Here is a 21,842-nt window from a genome sequence, read left to right on the forward strand (position 1 = left end):
TGTTGTTGCTTTCATTTCTAGCCACCAAGAAGGCTGTTTGCAGATCGAATTGGAAAGTCACAGAGGGTCAATTTATGTTTATAGAGGGACTGTTATGGGCCACTTAATCCTCATGACCACTCTGGAAGGAGGAGGACCCTGTCTCAGAGGTGGGAAGTCAAGGCTCAGGGAGGTTAAGTGACTTGCTGAGTCACAGAGCTGATGAGTGGTGGAGCCACCTAGGGCTCTCTGCTTTGTACCATGCTGCCTCAGAAGAGAAGGACTAAAGGAGAAAGGAAGATTCTACCAAGGCAGGCCAGCTGGCTTTAGGTGATTAGAGAGGAGTTGGCATGCCCCATGTTGGGTAGTGTAGCCAAATAAAACACAGGACGCCAGTGAAATTCAAAACTCAGAGAGGCAACAAATAGCTTCTCGAAGTATAAGAACATCCCATATAATATTTGGGACATATTTCTACTAAAACATTATTCACCGTAGTACACCCTTATCTGCAGTTTCACCTTCCGTGGTTTCAGCTACCCACGGTCAACTGCACTCTGAAAGCAGATGATCCTCCTTCTGACAAATGTTCAGAAGGTCAGTTAGTTGCCTACCGTTATGTCACTGTGCCTACATCACTCACCTCACTTCTTCTCCTCTCCTAGGCATTTTATCATCTCACATCATCACAAGAAGGGTGAATACAGCACAGTAAGATACTTTGAGAGAGAGTCCACATTCACATACTTTTGTTCTACTGTATTGTTATAATTCTTCCACTTTATTATTAGGTATTGTTGTTAATCTCTTACTGTGCCTAATTTATAAATTAAAGCTTCCTATAGGTATATATGTGTAGGAGGAACCATAGACTATCAAGGGTTCAGTACTATCTGTGGTTTCAGGCATCCACTGGGGGGCCTTGGAAAGTATCCCCCATGGATAAGGGGAGACTGCTGTATTCCTCATCTGAAATTCAGATATAACTGTCCTCTATTTCTATTTATTTAATCCAGAGACCCTGGGTCTCCTGACCCAGAAGACCTCAGGAAACACACTGACTGGGTCTAATGTGTGATGAACACCTGAGGTTGACAGAGGGTAGCTCCTGAGCCACCCTGTAAAGACATGGGCCGCATGGCAGGTGGTCAGTTCCCCATTGCAGGATGTATTCAAGTATAGGCTGGATAACCACTTGGTAGAGGGAATTCAGGCTTCAGATGCCTGGTTCCAGTGAAATTCTGGGAGGTAAGTGTTGAGATAAGCAGGAGAGTTGATTACCTGGGTCCTCACTGAGCTCTGTCCCAGCTGGCATTCAGAAGCTCTCTGAAATCGTATGTCATCATCACCTTGTTGAGAGGACCTGTTCTCCCTGATGGCCTCAGTCAGCTAGTGAAAACCAACCCAGCCCACCATGGTTTCTTAAAGTGGTTTGGTTTGGCCTGAAGAAGCACTGTGTTAAAGGTGAAATGAAACACCCTTTTTTTTGTCTCTCTTGCCAAGAATTGACTGACTTCCCTGTTCTTTATGTGTTCCCTGCAGCAGAGTGTGACTTCTGTGACCTGCTAAGGATTGACATGCCCTGCATCACTCCTCAGGCAGTGATAGCATGAAAAACACCCACCCCCAAGGTTCTGCGCAGACTCTTGCAGGCAAGTGAATGGAGAGAGAGAAGCTCCAGTGTTCATTTTTACTGTTTTAGAGATTCTGTAGGTGTGGCTATGTTTATCTTGTCAGCATGTCCGGATTTTACACAAGGCCTGCTTGTAAGTGCCTTACTATGGCTTCTGCCCTCTGCAGATTACCACAGCAAAGGTCTGGCCCTTGGCAGACCTCCTTCTGCCCACCTACTTCCAGGCCTTGGCTGTCACTGGGCACCAGGAACATGTTCTGATGTTAGCTTGGGCCAGAAAGGAATCAAGAGGCAAATCTGCAAAAGCTTATCATGTATTCCAAAAACAAACAGAAATGGCTCGTTTCCATTAGTGTGTTTTACATTTTTTTGAATTATCAAATCGATAAGTTCATATTATTAAGAGTAAAATTAAGTTAAATACTAAGTCAAAATACCCTTGTATCAATAGAAAAAGATTTTCAAATATTTGTATTGATGCTACTAACTAAAATCACCTGTTCTTTTTATTACCTTTTGTTTAATTGATTTATTTATAAGTGCCAGGTGCATTTCACTTTTGTTTTCCAGGAAGAATTACTGAATGGCTGAAATTTGACAACATGCACCACCAGTGGCTTCTGTTGGCCGCATGCTTTTGGGTGATTTTCATGTTCATGGTTGCTAGCAAATTTATCACGTTGACCTTTAAAGACCCCGATGGTAGGTATGCTTCCTTGTGGGATAGATTTCGGCTAATCCACACAATGCTGTGGTACTGTTCCTGGGTACATGCACAGATGACCTTTGTCACAGAATCAAAAGAACTTTAATGCCAGAGGTGACCTTGGAGGTCACAGCATCCAATTCCTTAATGTTACAGAAGTGCAGGAGAGGAGGTGGAAATGGACGAAAGTCTCTTCCCCTGTATCTCCCCTGGGGCAGGTGGAGCATACTTTGTCTTTGGGCTTCCTTGGTGACCTCTTCCCAGCAATACCATTCTCCAGAGCATCTGGTAGGCTCCAGGCTTGGGACTTCCCCCTGCTTCGTGTTGTCATGAGATGCTACCATGACTGACCAGCATCTCTGTGTTCTAGTTGGTGCTGTGTGCTGGTAGCCATGTGTTTGAAAGTCACCTTCAGTGTACTAGAAGGAAGGTGATTTAAATATGTGTTGGGTAGTCTTTTTTTTTCTTTTAATCTTTATTTATTTTTGAGAGAGAGAGCTGGGGAGGGGAAGGGGTGGGGGGTACAGAGGATCCGAAGCAGGCTCTGTGCAGACAGCAACGAGCCCTATAAGGGGCTTAACTCATAAACTGTAGGATCATGATCTGAGTTGAAGTTGGACGCTTTAACTGACTGAGCCACCCAGGTGCCCCTGTGCTGGGTAGCCTTTGAGGACTTTTTGATTCCCCTTACTTGACGTAGGTGTTCAGATGAAGACATTAAGTGCACCAAATCCAGCCTCAGAAGAGCATATTTTAGTTTATGCCCTTGACCTTTGCTTACCTGGTCATCAGTGGTTTTTTTTCTACAAATTGGACATACTCTGACGGCTCCAAGATTGACCTGAGTACAGTGAGGCTCTCTCTGTGATCTGTGAGGTTGCTGGGTGTATATAAGGAGGTGCACTGATGGTCATCTTGAACCCCAAGGTGACTCCTTCCATGGCAAAGTGAGGCAAGACAAACGGGAGATGTTGAAAAGACTCATGAGCAGATTCAGGGTGGCCTGATAACATCTGCCTAACGGGGAGGATGCTTGTGCACATGGGTGTATACGACATCTTCACTTTGCATAGCCCTTTACACATTATCCTGCAGACAGCAGCCCTTAGGAAAGGGAGATCAGGAAAGTATCCGTTCCAGCTGTTTTCCCCACTTACTCCTGGTGGCTGCATGAACTGTGCCATCTGTGTGGCCAGCAGTTTACAGGGCCCTGCTCCAGCCCACAGAGCTCCCGGCTATGCTGAGGGCTGCCCAGCGCCCCCTGCCCCCCCATTCTCACTCACTTGCTCTCGCTCTCTCACTTGCTCTCGCTCTCTCACTCTGTCTGTAGGGGAACAAGGCTGGAGGCAGATGTGCAGGCCTAAGAGGATGGCCCTGAAATTGACCCTAAGAGGTGGTTCTCAGCTCCAGTGTTTGCACTCAGTAACTCAGCTCCTTCATGCTCGGGCCTGACAGGCTGTCATCATTACAGGTGCCACCTGCACCTTCCAGGACCTCTCGTGAGAACCTGAGAGGTTTTCACAGCCTCGGGAAGGCTGTGTTAACTGCAGATATCTGAGGTGGCCAAGAGTATCACAGTGCATTGTGGATAATCACAGATAATCATGGTCCATACCGGGGGCCTCTGTCAGAACAGCAGGTGCTGAATCTTGGGGCGTCATTGGAATCTGAGACAATGATCTCAGCTTGACCATTTGGATGTTTCTCCAGCTGCTCTGGTATAGTTAAATGTACCTGTGATGGAGAGCCCTCCTTCAGCATCAGAGGAGTGGTTCTCATCCTGTGGCACATTAGAACCATCTGTGGGACTTTGTAAACCTTTCTCTGCTGGCCCAACCAGAGACCAAGTCAGTTAGAGTCTCTAGGAGTGTGACCAAGGGGAGAACTGCAAATGTAGAAAGAGAGGCAGATGTTGAGGATGTGAGATCACTGTGAAAATGGGTCCACAACTACACATTTTACTCCTGATCCCCTTAAATGTCACCTAGTAAGTTAGAAGGCACTTTCAGAGGCAAGTCAGGAGGTTAAATTGTTTATGGTTTATTTTGTTTCAAAAAGTAGGAGTATAGGTAATATATTTTATGAGACACAAAAAATAAGTAAGTTGTGTGCCTCGAGTTGTAATATTCTCTGGTAGAATAGCCTCTGAAGGACATGTCATTCCTCAATGGTATCTGATAAGCGAGGTGTCATTCCACTAGGATGTGACAGGTTTCATGCTGAATGCTTTCAGAAAATTGTAGAAGCTCTAGAGGGTTTTGTGAAGTGGAGCAAATAGTCGAAGGGATAGAAGGTGAAACCTAGAGGGAAGGATGAAAGGCTTGAGGATTTTAAACCTGAAGGAAAAATCTGTTTGGTGCTGTTCACCAAGTATTTTTTGCATCCTTGGATGTTTGGTGTGGTTGCTGTGGTTAGTGAATGGGGGCGCAGGGGTGCTGACCACTTCTGGTGGGGACCTTAGAGGCAGTGCACACTTGGCCCCACTGCCCCTCTCCCTCCCCCCCCGGGAAGCCTGGCGGACTGCCTGGGAGGACAGTGTCAGCCCCACAGTGTGCAGGGAACATAAAGTGAGAACCCTTTGTTTTCAGGCCCCAAACATAACCCAGCCTTTCTTGAGCACACAGAACCTTACCTGATTGTCCCTAAATGCCTGGGTGGGGTCACGAAGACAGATGTTCACCGGCTTTCTGAATGAAGGAAAGGAGCTCCCATGCTGGGTGTCTTCCAGTCTGGGTGATTGGGCAGGGATGGAGCACCCACGAGAAGTCGAATACACAGCCTCTTGGAGGCTGTCGGCGAGGGCATCTCCTGCCACTCTAGGGTTCCATGGGTACAGACAGAGCATTTGTCTGGGGAGGCATTTAAACCCCCTGGTGGATCTTGCGGCTGTATAGGAAACTGAATGAGGTTTGTGAACGTGTGACCGAAAGGGATTTTCTCATGTGCTGGAATTTGTTTCACTCATGTTCACAGTGTTGTGGCTTTTGAACCAAAAGCACAATGTGAAGTATCATCACAAAGAAATAACTGACAACACAGTGCTCTCCTATATGATGAGGTTCTATTTTCTGTAAAGCAGATGGCACATCCTTGGTGTCAGCGTTCAGGGAGCCGATTGTAACTCTGGTGTTTGTGGGGCTGCTCCTTCTGGCTCTGACCTCTGGGAAATGGGGCTCTGTTCCAGAATCTGCCAGGGGATGAGTGTGTTTTCTTTTTACTCTCCTGTTCTTAATGATTTCCCTGCCACTTAAACTGATAGGAAGGGTGGATTTGTCTTGAAACACTGTTTAAAGTCTCACTTACCTTTTCAAAAAAATAGTTGTATGGTCTTTCTTCAGCTCAGCAAGGAAGCCATGGAAATATTTGTGGAAATGACTCATCCTTGGTTAAAAAATCTCAGCATCATACTGATCTAGGTTCAGGTGTTCTAATTGGACCGAACCACAAGAAATAAATCCCATTCAGTGACGGGAATTTGATGGCATGGTACAGTGAGACTTGAAACAAAAAACGACATCTTTGTGAATCTGGTGTGTGTGTGTAGACACTGATTTTTCTTCTCACTTCAATTTGACTTCCTCTTCCAATCTTTTGCCTCCACTCAGCCCTTCACCTTGGCTGTTAGTCGCTTAAGGGCAGGGTCCGTGACCTGAACATCTTTGCGTGCCTTCTGCCTGCGTGTGATGGACAGGTGACTGACGCTGGGTGGCTGATGCACAGTGTGGTCAGGGAAGATGAGTGGATGTGATCACTTCTAGAAGAACAACGGGGTACATCACTTGGCATGTTTAAAGACATTTTATAAAATATTGTAAATATAACGATGCCTGTAACAAAAGTGATCTGATGCTTTATGAGAACACTTGGCCTTACCTACAGGATCAGAATCCTTGATTCTGGAGCTAGAGGCTTGTTCCTAACGGTCAGGGTGGAGAAGGAGACTGTCCCTTGATCTTAGTGGGGATAATAGCATTTGTGAAAACAAATGGTTGTTGACAGAGCAACAGAAATAAAACAAATCCAAATGTAAACTGTGCTGTCAGTTTTATTTGAAGCAAATATCAAGAACTTTAAAATCATAAAAATGATAAAAATTGGTGGATGACTGACTGGTGTTTGTGGTATTGGAAGGCAAGATGTTCCGCAGTTGCCAAAGCTCGTTCTGTATGCTTCCGAGTGTGTGGAACAGGTTGCTTCAGAGATTCATTGGCAAGTCAGCTGTTTAGAATTCAGGATGCATTGTCCCATCTGAAATGTTATTAAGGAAGCTTAGGATTCTGCAAAATCCATTCAACCTGTGGCAGAACTAAGCATTGCGGTGCTAGTCTTAGAAGACCCTGTCAGAACACGAAGTGACCAGATAGGCATAGAATGTGAATTTTCTTGTCAGCATGTCAGTGCCCAAAGGTGACAGGTTGCAAAGGAGGAGGATGGATAGAGGCTGGTCTCTTGGAGTCCTTGGAGTGCATTCAGGAGCTTTGGGGGCTGAAGGCACATAGACAGGGCTCTTTGACCTTACTGCAGGTACAGACGAGCTCCTGCACACAGCTTTGGTTAGGATTGCGTTTTAAATCACATGTAGACAAGAAAAAAGATTTTAGTAGCGTTCCTAAAGGTATGTGGCAAAGAGGTTTTTACTGGAGTCCGATAACTCAAAGGCGTGTAACAGATGGGGAGAAGGGATTATTATTTTTGTCAGGTACTTGTAAGATGTTTTTGCCCTCCCTGGGCGAGGAGGATGTCAGCCCATGGTGCATACCAGTAGCAGTGCTTGCCAGGGGCCTGGAGGAGGTGTAACAGCCAAACCAGTGCAGGTGGGAGCTGTAGTCCAGTGTGTACATGTTGCTATTAATGACCCAAGAGGAGTAGGTTTTGATTATTTTTTAAAAGTGAAATAAATGTCCCTTTGTTGATGCTGTGTTATGCTGATTTTTGTACTTTTTTGGTATCTACTTTTTCTCTCTAATTACGTTTTTAGGCTTTGCAAAATTTTTTTTAATGTTTACTTAGAGAGAAAGAGCATGCTTGCATGAACAGGGGAGAGGCAGAGAGAGGAATAGAGAGAATCCCAAGCAGGCTCCACACTCAGTGCAGAACCTGACTTGGAGGCTTGATCTCATGACCACGAGATCACGACCTGGGCTGTTACCAAGAGTTGGACACTTAATTGACTGAGCCACCCAGTGCCCCTAGACTTTGCAAAATTTTGGAAGCAAATGTTTCTTTGATTGTAAAGATCTGAAAATTATCTTCAAATTCTACTCAAAGGTTTCCCCCAAACCAGTTTTTTTGTAAATTATTACTCTGGACTAGCATTTTGTAAGATTCGTCTGGTCTAATCTCACTTTCCATGAATTTTTAAACTAATGTGTAAATACTGACTTGACTGCTAACTTGGTTTTTTTCTAATTACCCTTTAATTTTGAGATCACTGTAGAGTCATATGCAGTTGTAAGAATGCAGAGTTCTGTGTACCCTTTACTCACTTTACCCCAGTGGTAACATTCCAGAACCACAGTGCAGAGTTACAGTCACAATGTTGACAGTGATACAGTCAAGATGCAGAACATCGCCATCACCACAAGGATCCCTGGGTTGCCATTTTATAGCCACACCTCCCTCCCTCTCCCTGTCTCCCATCCCTGGCCCCCACCCCCCTTGAAAACCACTAATCTATTCTCCATAATTTAAGAATGTTACGTACAGTATGTGACCTTTTGGTTTTAGCTTTTTTTTATTCAACATAATTTTCTGGAGATTCATCCAACTTTAGTTGGGTGTATCAATACTTTGTTCCTTTTTATTGATGAGTTATATTCCATGGTATGGATGCACCACTGTTTGTTATCCATATACCTGTTGAAGGACATCTGGGTTTTTTTTCCATTTTGGGGCTTTACAAATGAAGTTTCTATAAACATTTGTATATAGGTTTTTGTGTGGATATAAATCTTCATTTCTCTGGGATAAAAGTCCACGAATGCGATTGCTAGGTCACGTGGTAGTTAAATGCCTAGGTTTTTTGTTTTTCTTTCTCTCTCTCTCTCTCTCTTTTTTTTCTTTTTTGTTTTAGGGGTAGGGAGGGGCAAAGGGAGAGAGAGAGTATTAAGCAGGCTCCATGCCCAGTGTGGAGTCTGACTTGGGGCTTGATCCCACAACCATGAAATCGTGACCTGAGCCGAAATCAAGAGTTGGATGCTCAACCAACTGAGTCACCCAAGCACCGTGCTTAGTTTCTAAAGAAACTGCCAAACTGTTTTCTAGAGTTCCTATGCCATTTTACATTCCCACCAGCCATGTAAATTAGTCAGTGTCTCTACGGCCTCATTATCATTTGGAGTTTTCACTGTTTTTTATTTTAGCCATTTCGATAGGTCTGTAGTGGTATCTCATTGTGGTTTCCATTTGTATTTGCCTGCTGGCTAATGACCTTGAGTAGCTCTTCATGTGTTTATCTGCCATTTGTAGATCCTCTTCAGTAAAATGCCAGTTCATGTCTTACCCATTTTCTAATTGGATTTTTTTTTTGTCTGCAGAGTTTTGAGAATTCTTTACATATTCCAGATACTAGTCCATCGTCAGATATTTGATCTGCAAATATCTGCCCCCAGTATGTAGCTTGTCTTTCCATCCCCTTCATAGGGGTTTTGCAGAGCAAAAGTTTTTTCGGTGAGAGTCAGTTTATCAGGTTTTCCAAAGATTTTCTCCTATGTTTTCTTCAAAGTTTTATTACATTTAACTGCTGATCCATTTTGCATTCATTCTCGAGTAAAGTGTGAGGTTCAGGGAAAGGTTCATTTTTTTGGTCTATAGATGTCCAGTTGCCGGAGCATCGTTTGTTGAAAGGCCTCTCCTCCACCGAACTGATTTTGTACCTGTGTCCAATGTCAGTTGGCGTATTTGTGGGGGCCTCTTTGTGGGGCCCCTGTTCTGTCTCGCTGATGTGTGTGTCTGTTCCTCCATAAGAATATGCTTTAACCTCTCTGTCTCCTAGCATACAGTGCGAAACAGGAATTTCTGTTGCTGACAGCCGTGCCAGATGTGGGGAAGTTACCTGGAGAGAAGCACTTTCCTGAGGAACTGAAGGTGGGCACAGCAAGGCAGAGGGCAATGAGGAGCAGAGCTGCTTCTCTCCAGTTTCACTGTGGTGTCTTCTTTCCACCCGCCGTGGCCCCATTGGGTCCCCCTGTCGCATGGGAACCAGCCTCCCCTCTGTGCTCATGTCAGCTGGTTTGCTCTAACCATCACTTTCTGCTTCATAGTTGTGACTTCTGTTACTTCTGCACCTTTCTGCTCATCTTTTTTAGCTTCTCTTTGGAGGTGGCATGGTCACATCTATTTTTATGTTCCTCACAGTGCTTTGTACATCATGGATCCTCTGTAAATGTTGATTGTGTTGAATTCCTGACCAGCTGAGAAGGAGCCTTGGCAGGGGAATGGAGGATGTTGGGCAAGATCAGGAGAAAACCAAGACAATGGGAAAAGGTCTCTGACCCAGAATCCTGGAACTTTAAAGTTAGGAGGGGGTATTGGACCAAGGAGCAGCTAATCTCCCCTCCAAGCACTATGGATAAGAGAACCGAGTTTAGGGAAAAGGCTAATCATCCCGAATCATCTGGGCATTAGTGGCAGAGCCCAAGGCTGCCGACTTCTACTCAGCACTCTTCTTGCTTGACATTCTGTCTCCCAAGTCTTTCTCCTCAAGCTCCTTTTACACAAAACTTCCTAATCGTTCCCCAGCCAAGATGAGGAGCATACTCTTGAGATCCCCTCTTACTTCCTAACACCCATTCCGTGGTTTGGTTTGCAGTTATGCCAAAAGAAATGAAATGGGTAGACCGAGCTAGAAGACGTTTTTCAGCCCAGAATTTAACCATAGAGAAGGAGACAGTTCCTGTCCTTGATTTGCACAAGAAGGACAACAGATTAGAACCTGACAAAGTCTAGAAAGCGTGCACCTGGTTAGAGTGAAGTACTTTTGGAGTTTACAGGTTGTAGGACACTGATTGATTCGTCCAGTCTGCAGAACTCCCTGAAGCAGACCTGGAATGTTGCTTTTAGGTTGAGGCATTTCCAGGGCAAGGGAAGAGAGTGGATGGACCACAGAGACAGGAAACCAGAGAAACCTGAAGGAAATAGGAGAGTGGCCTTAATAGAAGGGGGTAAGGAAATAAATGTTTAGTTACTGACATCAGTAATGACACAGAGGTGGGGTAAGAGTTTCACAAGAGAAATGCAGTGCTCTGAGACCAGGGCGCTGCTAGGATGCTGTGACTTGAAAAAAACAAAAGTGACCATCCTGGGGGGTGGCACTCTTAGGGGACAGAGGAACACACTTCCTGCAAAGGCTGTTGGCCTGCAGGACTAATTGTGGTTGGAAATACTGCACCAGAACATGCCTTGCAGTTCACAGAAGACTTTACTGAGTTTTAATCTTACCCGTCCTCAAAAACAGCCCTCTGAGCCGTAAGTATTTTTATTCTCATTTTGCATTTGGAAAGTGTGAGGCTCAAGGAACAGAGCCAGTGTATCAGGGACAGCAGGTAGTGGGCGGGGACTTTCAGCTACATGTCCCCTGTCCCCTGCACTTTCTCGCATCAAGGGGTGTGAGGGAGTGGGGAACAGTGGTCAGACTCCGTGCTCTGAGACCAAGGGTTATTATGTTAAACTCAGCAATGTCTTCCCAAAAGAAAGGTGACTTCTAAAGGTGATCAGGTTGTGTAGCTCACCTTTAAAAGTTTATTTTGCACAGTTGTTGAGTGAATATTTTGTACACCTGAAACTAATACAATGTTGTATGTTGGTTATACTTCCAGTTTTTAAAAACTGCAAAAGAACGTTTATTTTGCGCTAAATACAGCTGAATATTTGAATGGAAAATAATGTCAGTCATTAAAATTGGTTTAGTATAGTTGCAAAGGAAGAAAACAGAAAACCATGCCAGTCCATAAGCACCATTGAATGAGCAGTTTTCTTCCTTTATATTTAATGCTTAAGCTTGAAGAAAAGCAAATTTGAAAAGGAGGAAGATTTTCTGCAGTTTCTTGAGAACTTGTTTGGAGGTACTGCCCTGCGATGCATTGGTATTGAGTGTCATCTGTGATCCAGGTTAGATCTGAGGTTTAAAGCAATTGGAATAGAGTGAGGAGAGGAGACAGAGACTGTGTCAATAAGTAAGCAAGAGTTGGGGTCAGGGAGGGAATGAGGTTAAATTAGACTCCATTTATGAAAGCACGAAGGCAAAGGCCAGGGTGGTGGGCTCGTGCCCCTGCTCCCTAGGGAGGAAGACAGGTCCCTGGGAAGGATCAGAGCTGGGAAAGTCTGCAGGTGCCCGCTCTCACTTCTAGAATGTCTTGACCTCAAGAAGTAGCCATTAGGAATTCCCAAGACACTCTTCCCTTCACCAGGGAAACCCAGGAAATTCAATCAAACCTGTGAGAAGGGATGTCAGGGAGTTTGGTTATGGCAGATCCATGAGGGAAAGCAGAGAACTGGTGTGGTGGGGTGGAATCCTCTGTTACAGTCTTTCCAGTGTGTTCTCATGTGTTTTGGAAGGCTATATCTCTCTCCCCCATTTTACACCTGACTTAGTCCCAGGGGAGGACTCGTTGTTACAGCAGCCTCATAAATGATTGCTTTGGAAACCTAGTTCACTTTAACAGATAAAAGGCCATTTTGGTCCATTCAATAAAGTTAATTTAGGGGACCATCTGATTTGAATTCTTGGAAGAAGTTCTGTGTAACTTAAAAGGAATGAATAGACAATAAACAGCAACAGAAACATTTCAAAATGCTGAGGAAAAGAGCCACAGTGGAGGTGGCCAAAGGAGTGGGGTTGGCAGAAACAGACTCTTTATTCAGAACTGCCTTTCAGAATGCTTCTTGGGAAGTCAGGAGATCTCTGTGGGCAGACATTCTACCGTGATGTGAACAGGGAGGGGGTAATAAGTCACTGAGGACAGGGTGTCACTGAACTGCTGGCATATTCCCTCTGCCTGCTCTGTCTTCCTCATCTCCTACCCCCCAACACACACTCAGGGCGTGTACACCCTCATGTACATGGACAGTGCCATATATTCTTACTCAGCTGAGGCTTTCCCCGTGTCTCCACAGAACACTGAAACCAGCCAAACACAGAGTAAAGACTTGATAAATACTCGTCAAACAGTTGACTCTCCTGAGTGACGGAGCAGTAGAATTTTGAATTGAGTGTTAACAAAAGCCATTTTCTGTTATAGATATTCTGTTAGGTTCTAAAGCGGTCCCCAAAAGTGTATGTCATAATTTGGAACTTGAGCTTTTTCATCTTTTTTGTTTTTTTAAGTCCACTTGCTCTTATGAAGGAAAGTCAAATGAACCCATTTTGCATCTGCTTTCCTTGCCAACCATACTGACTCATATCTGATTTATTGGGCAGTGGAAAGGCCCTGTGGCCAATTCAGGAAGTGTCTAGAAATAGTTGTTGTCATTCTGTAGAAAAGGGGAGGAAGGAAAGAAGAAAAGGGTTCATAGCTGGTAAGAAAGGGACAGGCCAGCCCTGGAAAGAAATTCAGGGGGATCTGGCAAAGTTGTGGCGTTTAGTTAGTGAAGATCATGCTGAAGAAAGACAAAAATGTGCTGTTTGCAGAGCTACCTTTGGATACATAAAGTAACCCAGGTGTGGTAGAAACCCAACCACAGAGGACTTGGACCAGTTTTCTAGAACCTCTTAGAAGTCTTTATAGGTGCTTCCCCCACCAGGCAGTAGTTTTAATTCATCTTTTTTATGAAGAAGTAAGTTATGTTCATTTTGTATTTTAAGGAAATAGCCAGCATTAAAAGGAAAAAGCATCAGCTACGGTCCATCACAATCCATGGCTCTCTTCAGTCACTACCAGAAATTTTATTATATTTCCTTTTTAAAAAACATTCATTGAGGTATAACACCTGTATGGTGTAAAACTACATTTCCTGAATGACAAGCACATGGTTATGTGTCTTAACCTGTGTTGAAGGAGAGGGGGCGGGCTCTGCACCCTAGTGGTGTGAGTAGTGTGGGAAGTGTAGCCGCTGTGAGCAAATGATGGAGCACACATCAGCACTAGTTTCTGCTCGAAGGAGTCCTCCCACCTGGTGGGAAGATCCATGTGAGCTGTGGGGCGAAGTCTGATCCCAAAACCCCTGCCCACCTCCTAACCTAGGCCTCCTAACCTAAAATGACTTTCTCCCTCTGTTGCACATGGGCCTAATCCCTGCCCTCGTGTCCTGAGGAAAAAAAGACATTTTCTGAACAGGATTACAGATGGCTCCCTGCCTTCCAGGCAAATCAGGTGCGAGACCCATGCTGACCTATCCTGGCAAAATTTGTAACGTGCTGGAACATGACAGAAAAAAAATCCTACAGGCACCCAGGTATTAAAAATGGGTTGCCTGCAAAGAGTGGCAGTCAGGTGGGCCGCACGTGCACCTCCCTGCAGCCGTCAGTGCCAGCCTGAGGTGTCATAGGGATGGTTTTCACCCTCAAGTCACACTCTGTGTGTGAAGGCTACAGAGGAACTGTCCTAGCTACACACAGACTGGGAATGATACTGTTTCTGAGAGGAGAAACTACTGAGAGACCTACTCCAGATAACTCGGAGGTGAACAAAACAAACGCTTCCGAATCCAGACGGCATACAATAAAAAAAACAGCAGCCACAGCGACCTGGTGCAGCTTGCATCCCAACCTCAGAGGCCCAGCCAGAGGCCGTGCCCGCAGTGGTTCCCGTGGTCCTGGGTTCCCCTGGTCGTGGGCTGCCAGCGCGCCCACTTCGCTTGCTCCCAGGCCCGCTTTCCCGGCAGCCGGGGGGATCTCTGGACCCATGCTCACGCGGATGCATTCACCGGGTGGGAGGACGTGCCCCGACACCTGCCCTCAGTGGCCACACTTCGGGTACAGCTGACACCGCTACCGCGCAGAACTCGTCCCCTTTGTTTAAACCACGGTACAGGGAAGCTTAACCGCATGCTTGTCACGGAGGAGGTGGAGTAATGGCTTTTGCATTTTTAAAACACACTGAGTTAATTTAGTTAATAATTTAATCATGAATTTTAATTAAACTTTTACCAGTATACCAGAGGGTCTTCAAAACAGCCAGCACGTGTGTTGATGACTGGTCCTTAGGTACAGTTCACATACGTACACTCAGAATTGAGTGGAAGGAAGTGCTAGGGAGCAGGAAGGGGGCAGAAACTGGCCTTCACTAAGATCCCTGAATGCAAAGTACCCTGCGTGTCCAAGAAGCTATGGGCCACAATGCCTGCCATCAGCTAAGTGTCGGCGGCTCACCCATTGCTGCCTCCTAAGTCTGTCCAAGCTGAGGAGGAAGAAGCATCTTCATGTCTCTGCTGAGCTTTGGTCTGGCACATCCACGTAGCCTGAATCCCGTGAAAGTGAATGGTATCTACAGAGCTCTGCTCTTCCTATGAGGTCAGGGGGCAGGGCCTCCCCGGTGGCTTCTATTTTCTATTAACAAGGCCCTTGTGCCTCTTTTGCTTCCTTGTTACTTGCAGCCGACCGGGAAAGTGCTTTCAGATAGCCGGCTTGTTCAACCCCTGGTCTATATGGAGCGCCTGGAACTCATCAGAAATGTCTGCAGGGATGAAGCCCTGAAGAATCTCTCACACACTGCAGTATCCAAGTTTGTCCTGGACCGGATATTTGTCTGTGACAAGCACAAGATTCTTTTCTGCCAGACTCCTAAAGTGGGCAACACCCAGTGGAAGAAGGTGCTGATCGTGTTAAATGGTGCGTGCAGCGCCTGGTGGATGTGTGTGGTCAGTGGACAGCAGGGTTTGGCTGGGGAGGGGCACTGTGGCCTGGGCAGGGGAGATGGAGGAGGACTGCAGGAAGGAGCTAAGGGAAGGGACAGTTGTCCTGGAGGGTCTGGTAACCTTGTAGTCAGTTCTCTGTTTTCCCTGTTGAAGTTGTACTTTAAAAGTTGGTGGTTTAAAAGTTTTAGATACTGAGGTTTTCAAAGGGCCCTGCCTACGGCCAGAATCTCCTCACTTTCCACAGCGGAATCCCTGTCTCAGGCAGCCTGCCTACCCCCAGGCTGACCCCTTTTCTTCTCTTCAGATACGTTGCCTTGCTTCTCAGCTGTTGCTAGTTCTGTCCTGGTAAGTCGAGGCTCCACACTCACTGCCCTCCCAGCTGTCCCTCTGTAGTGGGAGGGCCTGCACCCATGCCTGGGAGGGCTGCCCCCTTCACCCACAGATGAGGTGTTCTGTGCCACTTGGGTAGAAAGAAAGCATCTCCATTTTACACTGAGCTTCCATAGTCAGAGGATTCAATTGACTTGCTTCAGGAAATCGGATCTTTATTTGGAAACAAATTAGATCATTGAAAAGTGACCTCATACATTACAGGTTTTGATTACTCACTGCTCTCTTCAGATATCATGTTTGCCTAAACTCCAATTACCTTGAGTAGGTCCAAGATAAATATGGGCTCTGTTAAATTCAGCTTCAAAAGGAAATCATTCCAGGACCAGGAATCAGCCCTCAGAGCACTGTGGGAGGTGGCCCTGGGGTCTCTGTCCTCTAGCCCACATCTCCTGCTGTCCTCAGAGTTGTTGGTCATTTGGCCTTTTCATGGTTGTTTGGGGGAGAAAAGAGAGACACTTGCTTCATTTTATAGTGTTTGATTAATGTGCTTCTTGAGTCGACAGAATGTTTGATTTTTGACATCAAAGATTGAGGTTACAAATCAAATTTAAAACAATAATTACACAAACGTCTCACAAATCTGCCAGCACAGTGCAAAGCATCAGACTCTAAAGAAGAAAACACCAATTTACAAGGGCAGGATAAAAATGGGGGCAGGTATGCCAGGCCATAAGATAGAGGATGGTTCCGGTGGCTGGCTTCAGTGGTCCCTGGAGACACCTGCATGGGGACAAGTACTTGAGCAGGTCCCGGCACACATCCTCAGAGCTGGTTCTTTCATTGTCCCCTCAAGAGCAGACGTTCATCTTGCTCATTTTATGGTCATCCAAAGCACTTTGTGCAGAGTTCTGGACTGGCACTTACATATCTGGAGAAGGCATAAGTCAAACAGACAAGGCAGTGGCCACTGCCTAGATGGCCCGACAGATCCTTCCCTGCTGGACTCCAACACAAGAGGATTAACACAAATAAGGATGGAAGGTTTGCAGAGGCCTGGCTGGAACCTTCATGGATAATGACATTTTGTTTCCATTTGGCTAAATAGAGAAAAAAATGAAAAACCTAGTCAGTCCACCAGGCTGAGGACGGAGTGTACTCAAGGTTCCTGCTCTGCCTTCTTAAACCCTCCTTGTCCTCCTTGTCCCTTGCTTCAGATATATCACACCGCTCCCACAACAGTGGCCAGGTTTTCCTAGCACCAGTCAGCTTTGCCACTTGCCAGTCTGGGACATGGTGAGGTTGCCTAGGAACCACCTTAGGCCTGGGGATGTGGGACTGGGAGAGCCAAGCCCATTGGGAGTAATGGGCTCCCCCCCCACCCCCCCGGCCCCCGACAGGGCCTCAGGCACCAGTATGTTTCACAGTGCCACTCCTCTGGCTTTTCCCCCCAGTTTCAGAGTAGAATGAGTACTGCTTGTTTTAGGAATTCTGTATGCATACAGGGATCTTTTTTAAATGTCAGATTTAACCTAATTTAGGTGTGCTGCCAGGAGTAGGTATTGGCAGTGTCCCTCCCCTTATCCCCCCCACCCCCAACTCATCTGTTGGCTTATGGATTACCAGAAGCTTTTCTTCACTCTCTCCTCTTGGCACAGCAGTTGGAATTCAAAGACGTAAACTGAGATTTAGGGGATGGACTTGTGGGGAACATGGGGCCCAAGTTAAGAAACCAAGCATCCTCCTTTACAGGTAGCACTGAGGTGGCCAACCTGTACTCCCTTGTTTCCTTACCAGGGGCCTTTCCTTCCATTGAGGAGATCCCTGAAAATGTGGTTCATGACCACGAGAAGAATGGCCTCCCTCGTCTCTCTTCCTTCAGTGATGCAGAAATTCAGAAGCGGTAGGAGAGGTTCCTAAGGGGAGGGGGATTTTTGTAAAATCCAAGGCCCAGTTCCCTCCTTACCATGTGTATCAAACTGCTCTGAGGACTACTGGGGGCTTTTGGCTTACTTGGGTGAGAGGCCACTGAGCATATGCTCAGGGTTCAGTGCATTTAAAGTCACAAACCTTTATGAGAATTTCACAATGTTTTCTCCACTCTTACCTTCCTGCGGTCCATTAAAACAAAGGTTACACAATTTTCTTAGTAGAAATGAGTAGTTGTCTTTGTTCTGCTTCAGTCCTGTTAAATTTTATGGATTCCTTACTTAATAGAACCTTTATGTCACAGGAAAGGGATTTGCATTACAGGGATTCCCACTTAGTTTTTCATTTTCTTCCAAAGGTATTACACCTGCTTCTGTCGTAGCTGCCCTAAGGAGAGGGGTGGGGGATGGACCTGACATAGGCAGAGAGAGACAGACCTCACTGACCACAGCAAGGATGGAGACTGGGCATTTTAAAAATCACTTAGCTAGTGAATTGAAAATTTCTTTTTAGGGGCACCTGGGTGGCTCCGTCAGTTAAACGTCCAACTTCAGCTCAGGTCATGATCTCATGGTTCGGGAGTTCGAGCCTGGAGCCTACTTTGGATGCTGTGTCTCCCTCTCTCTCTCTCTCTCTCTCTCTCCCCCACTTGTGCTTGCTCTCTCTCTCAAAAGTAAATAAACATAAAAAATTTTTTTTTTTAATTTCTTTTCATTAGCCAAGAAATGACCCCATAAAACAAAGCCTAAAAAGAATCAGAATGTGTAAGCAGCAAATAAATGTCAGGGCACCAAATGAACTCTGACCTCCCTTACTTTTCAGCCACTTGATTTTCATTGCTTCTGGCATTGTTTGGTCTTCCCAGTTTGCACAAAACCTGTAGAATGCAGGTGTTAAATGCCAGATCAGAGAGCCTCCTGGGTAAGGGTGTCTTGCTATCCACCTAAGCACTGATCTCATGGGAGCTTTTGTGAGAAAAGACGAATTCAAGTGTGCAGAGCACTGAGCCAGTTTCCGGCATGGAGTAAGCACCGTAATTACATCAGTGGCCGATGCTGTCATTGCTCCATCAGCACCATTACAGGCCCATCATGCTGCCACCACTGCACCACCCCCGTCACTATTGGCAGCTCCCCTGGGCCGCCTTCCTGCCAGCTGGAGCCTGCAGCCGTGTTCCCCACTTCTCTTACCCGTCCCCTGCTCTGGCTGTCCTTCCCCTGGCAGTTGTGAATTGACTCTATACAGATGGACCCTAAAGTAACTTTCTCTGGCCTCTGCTATTCCTATCTCACTCAGGGTTCCTGGCCTTGTCAGTTCTCTGCCCAACAAGACTTTAAATGTCCTTGAAGTTTTGGAATATTCAAATATCTATTCAGATAAATAGATGTCTTCACAGTGACCTTCTCAGGTGAGGAGTCCTGTGGCCTGGGACAGTTATGGTTTCTGAGCCCCCACTTCCTCACTGTAAGATGGGTCAGTAGCAAGATCTGCTTCCAAAGGTGGCTGAGTGGATTCGGAAATGCATGTCACTTGCTCCTCACAGGAGTGCGTTCTAGACATGGTGGCAGCGGCTGCAGCAGGGACCCTCCCCTTTCCCACCTCGCCCTGGTTACCATCAACAGCATTGGCCTAACTGCTTGTTTATCTTCATTTCCTTCCTTAGCTTGAAAACATACTTCAAGTTTTTTATCGTAAGAGATCCCTTCGAAAGGCTGATTTCTGCATTTAAGGATAAATTTGTTCACAATCCCCGCTTTGAGCCTTGGTACAGGCATGAGATTGCCCCTGGCATCATTAGGAAATATAGGAGGAACCGGACAGAGACCAGGGGCATCCAGTTTGAAGATTTTGTACGTTACCTGGGTGATCCAAACCACAGATGGCTGGACCTTCAGTTTGGGGACCACATCATTCACTGGGTGACGTACGTTGAACTGTGTGCACCCTGTGAGATAAAGTACAGTGTGATCGGTCACCACGAGACCCTGGAGGATGATGCCCCATACATCTTAAAAGAAGCCGGCATAGACCACCTGGTATCTTACCCCACCATCCCTCCGGGCATTACCGTGTATAACAGAACCAAGGTGGAGCGTTACTTTCTGGGCATCAGCAAACGAGACATCCGACGCCTGTATGCACGTTTTGAAGGGGACTTTAAGCTCTTTGGGTATCAGAAACCAGACTTTTTGCTAAACTAATGTGTAGAACTGTGAATTCACATCTTTGTTAGACCAGAGGCTAACCAGGTGGGAGATGTGGGCACAGAAATGACACGTCCTCCATTCCATTCCTACTGGAGACGCCGCAGTCCCCCATGGACCTGTGCATGCCTCGGCCGATGAAGCTGGACCCTGACCGTTATGACTTAGTTTGGACATAAGGTGCACTGAGGGCCCTGGCAGCTTCCCCCTCGGTCCTCTCCCCTGTCAATGCCATAAGGCCTTCGCTCTCCTCAGAAGGGGAAAGGGACTAGACATTTGTAGTCCTGACAGTCTGGGAAGAAAAATTACATGGTGTAGGAGTCATTTCCATTTCCTTCAGTTGTGGAAGAGGTAGATACACAGCTCCCTGAAGGGTGGGGTCCCGCCTGTCACTGGAGGGTTGCAAGACTAGCACCCAGCACTTTTAGGAGAGAGGGAGAAGCTAATGGTCTGCAAAAGTCACATGGGGCTGATACAGGATCAAATCTGAGTAATAAAATTACACCTCTGGCTTTCGTCCTAGTGCTGCTATAATCACAGGCAAACCATTTTTCCATGACTCTCTTGTTCCTGTGAAATTCAGAGGTGACCCAAAGGTACTTTTCAGCAGTTCATCTTTCCAAGGTCTGTGCCTATGTACTTCTAGTCCATATTTCTGAACTGCCTGCCAAACACTTGTCTCACTCAGCCCAAGAGATACAACTTTGGAAAGTGAGGGGACTATACATTCTTTCCATCTGAGAAAGGGAACATCTCTGGGAGCCTTATAGGGCACATAGCATGGGGGAAGGGAGAGCTGCTTAGGTTTTGGCACTCCAGCTGCTGTGGATTTGAGCATGTCCATCCTCTTTGTCCCATCCCGATGGACAACACCCATCTCTAGGGCCCCCCTCCGGGACCAGAGGCAAGTGTGGGAAACTTGCCAGCACTGCAGAATCAGTGCAGTTTACACATTGCTGTTTCCTTTCATCTCTGCAAAATGCTCACCACTGGACCCATTTCTGATAATGCCATCATCCTGAACTGTAAGTTGGATACTCAAGTTCACCAGCAATAAAATCCTGGGCCAAGGCAGCCTCCAGTAACGCATCTTCCAGGCACGGAGGAGCAAGCCACAGCTACTATTTCAGATGTCAACTGACAATGAGGGCTCTTGAGATTCAGGATAGTTTCCCTGTGAAAAGTCCTAAGTGCCCGACTCTGCACAGTGCCCATGAACCCTGCTTTTCTTCCAGGCAGCCTCAACCTTCCCTCTCTCAAAATGGCTTCCTGAGTTTGTAAATGTGAAAGTAAAAGAAAATAAAAAATATGTGCCAAATCTAACATGTGCTGCGGTTCCAGAGGAGGTGCTCCATGGCCACACATGGTCCTTGAGACCTGGTGACAGTGATAGGCAGCTCAGGCCTGCTTAGATGGCTGCTAGGGACAGGACTGTGGAAGGGAAGCATGGCTAAAGTGTGACCATTGGCAACACTGATGACAGGCAGTGTGGTAGCCTTTCATCCTCAACTGAAACACAAAGGGTGTAACAGGAGTTATTTTTCTGTAAAGTTTTAGCAAAGTCTTGTTAAAGTCATTTGATACCTAATGAGCTGATTACCTCTTTTCTATTTGAAACGTTATAGTGTGAATAGTAATGTATGTGAATTTAAGGCCCTAAAGTTAGTCCTAATTTAAAAAGATAACGTTTTCTTTCTTAAACAAAAGGTTGGACACCTGGGTGCCATCCCCCACTTCTGGCATTTAGATTTAGGTCATTTTTCTCTAGCATTTGGTTCATTTTCCTAACATATTTTGCCAAACAGGTGGAGACCATTACCACAGCATCTCCTGGGCATTTCACAGTATATCCAAAACCTGCATTCCCACAACCATCCCTACCCTCCGGGGCTACTGACCCTGCAGGCCTCACTCTCCCGCCCCACTAAGGCCATCTGACTTCCTCTCACCTCCAGAGCCCACTGCCTCCCCTTCCAGGCCTAGAGCAGGTGCCCATGCCCCTGTCTCCTGAAGCAGTTTTTCCCTACACTGCTGCTCAGAGAGGGCTTTACAGAAGCATCCTGGGGCAAACCTGGTTGCGTCTTTCCCGGCAGCGCCCAGCTCTTGCTCGGGACCTCCTTCCTCAGAAGTCCCAATCAGCCAGGTCCTCTTCCGCCAGTCACTACTGCCGCGGGTGGGGCGGGGTCAGTTGCCCATGTGGGGCAGGGCTGGGCAGGCCTGGATGCTTGTAGGGTGGGGCCATGGGCAGGGGAAGGCCAGAGGGGTGCCA

The 21,842-nt window shown here is 46.3% G+C and overlaps 1 protein-coding gene across 5 annotated transcripts in view; it reads left to right on the forward strand.

Annotated features, from left to right (window-relative positions):
- CHST10 (carbohydrate sulfotransferase 10) overlaps window positions 1–20,896 on the forward strand; it is a 30,052-nt gene extending 9,156 nt beyond the window's left edge. For 4 of the 5 annotated variants that reach the window (XM_045054065.1, XM_023251584.2, XM_045054066.1 and 1 more), the window contains 6 exons: window positions 1,522–1,631; window positions 2,183–2,314; window positions 9,313–9,404; window positions 14,850–15,084; window positions 17,238–17,343; window positions 19,033–20,896. In XM_045054065.1, coding sequence (XP_044910000.1) covers window positions 1,589–1,631; window positions 2,183–2,314; window positions 9,313–9,404; window positions 14,850–15,084; window positions 17,238–17,343; window positions 19,033–19,570 — 1,146 coding nt within the window. In that variant the 5' untranslated portion in view covers window positions 1,522–1,588 and the 3' untranslated portion in view covers window positions 19,571–20,896. Of the gene's footprint in view, window positions 1–1,521; window positions 1,632–2,182; window positions 2,315–9,312; window positions 9,405–9,674; window positions 9,804–14,849; window positions 15,085–17,237; window positions 17,344–19,032 lie in introns of those variants that run through there. The other variant, XM_019827036.3, reaches the window with a different exon arrangement.
- Window positions 20,897–21,842: the final 946 nt, after the last annotated feature.

The sequence above is a fragment of the Felis catus genome, chromosome A3, assembly GCF_018350175.1.
Source record: "Felis catus isolate Fca126 chromosome A3, F.catus_Fca126_mat1.0, whole genome shotgun sequence".
NCBI lineage: Eukaryota > Metazoa > Chordata > Mammalia > Carnivora > Felidae > Felis > Felis catus.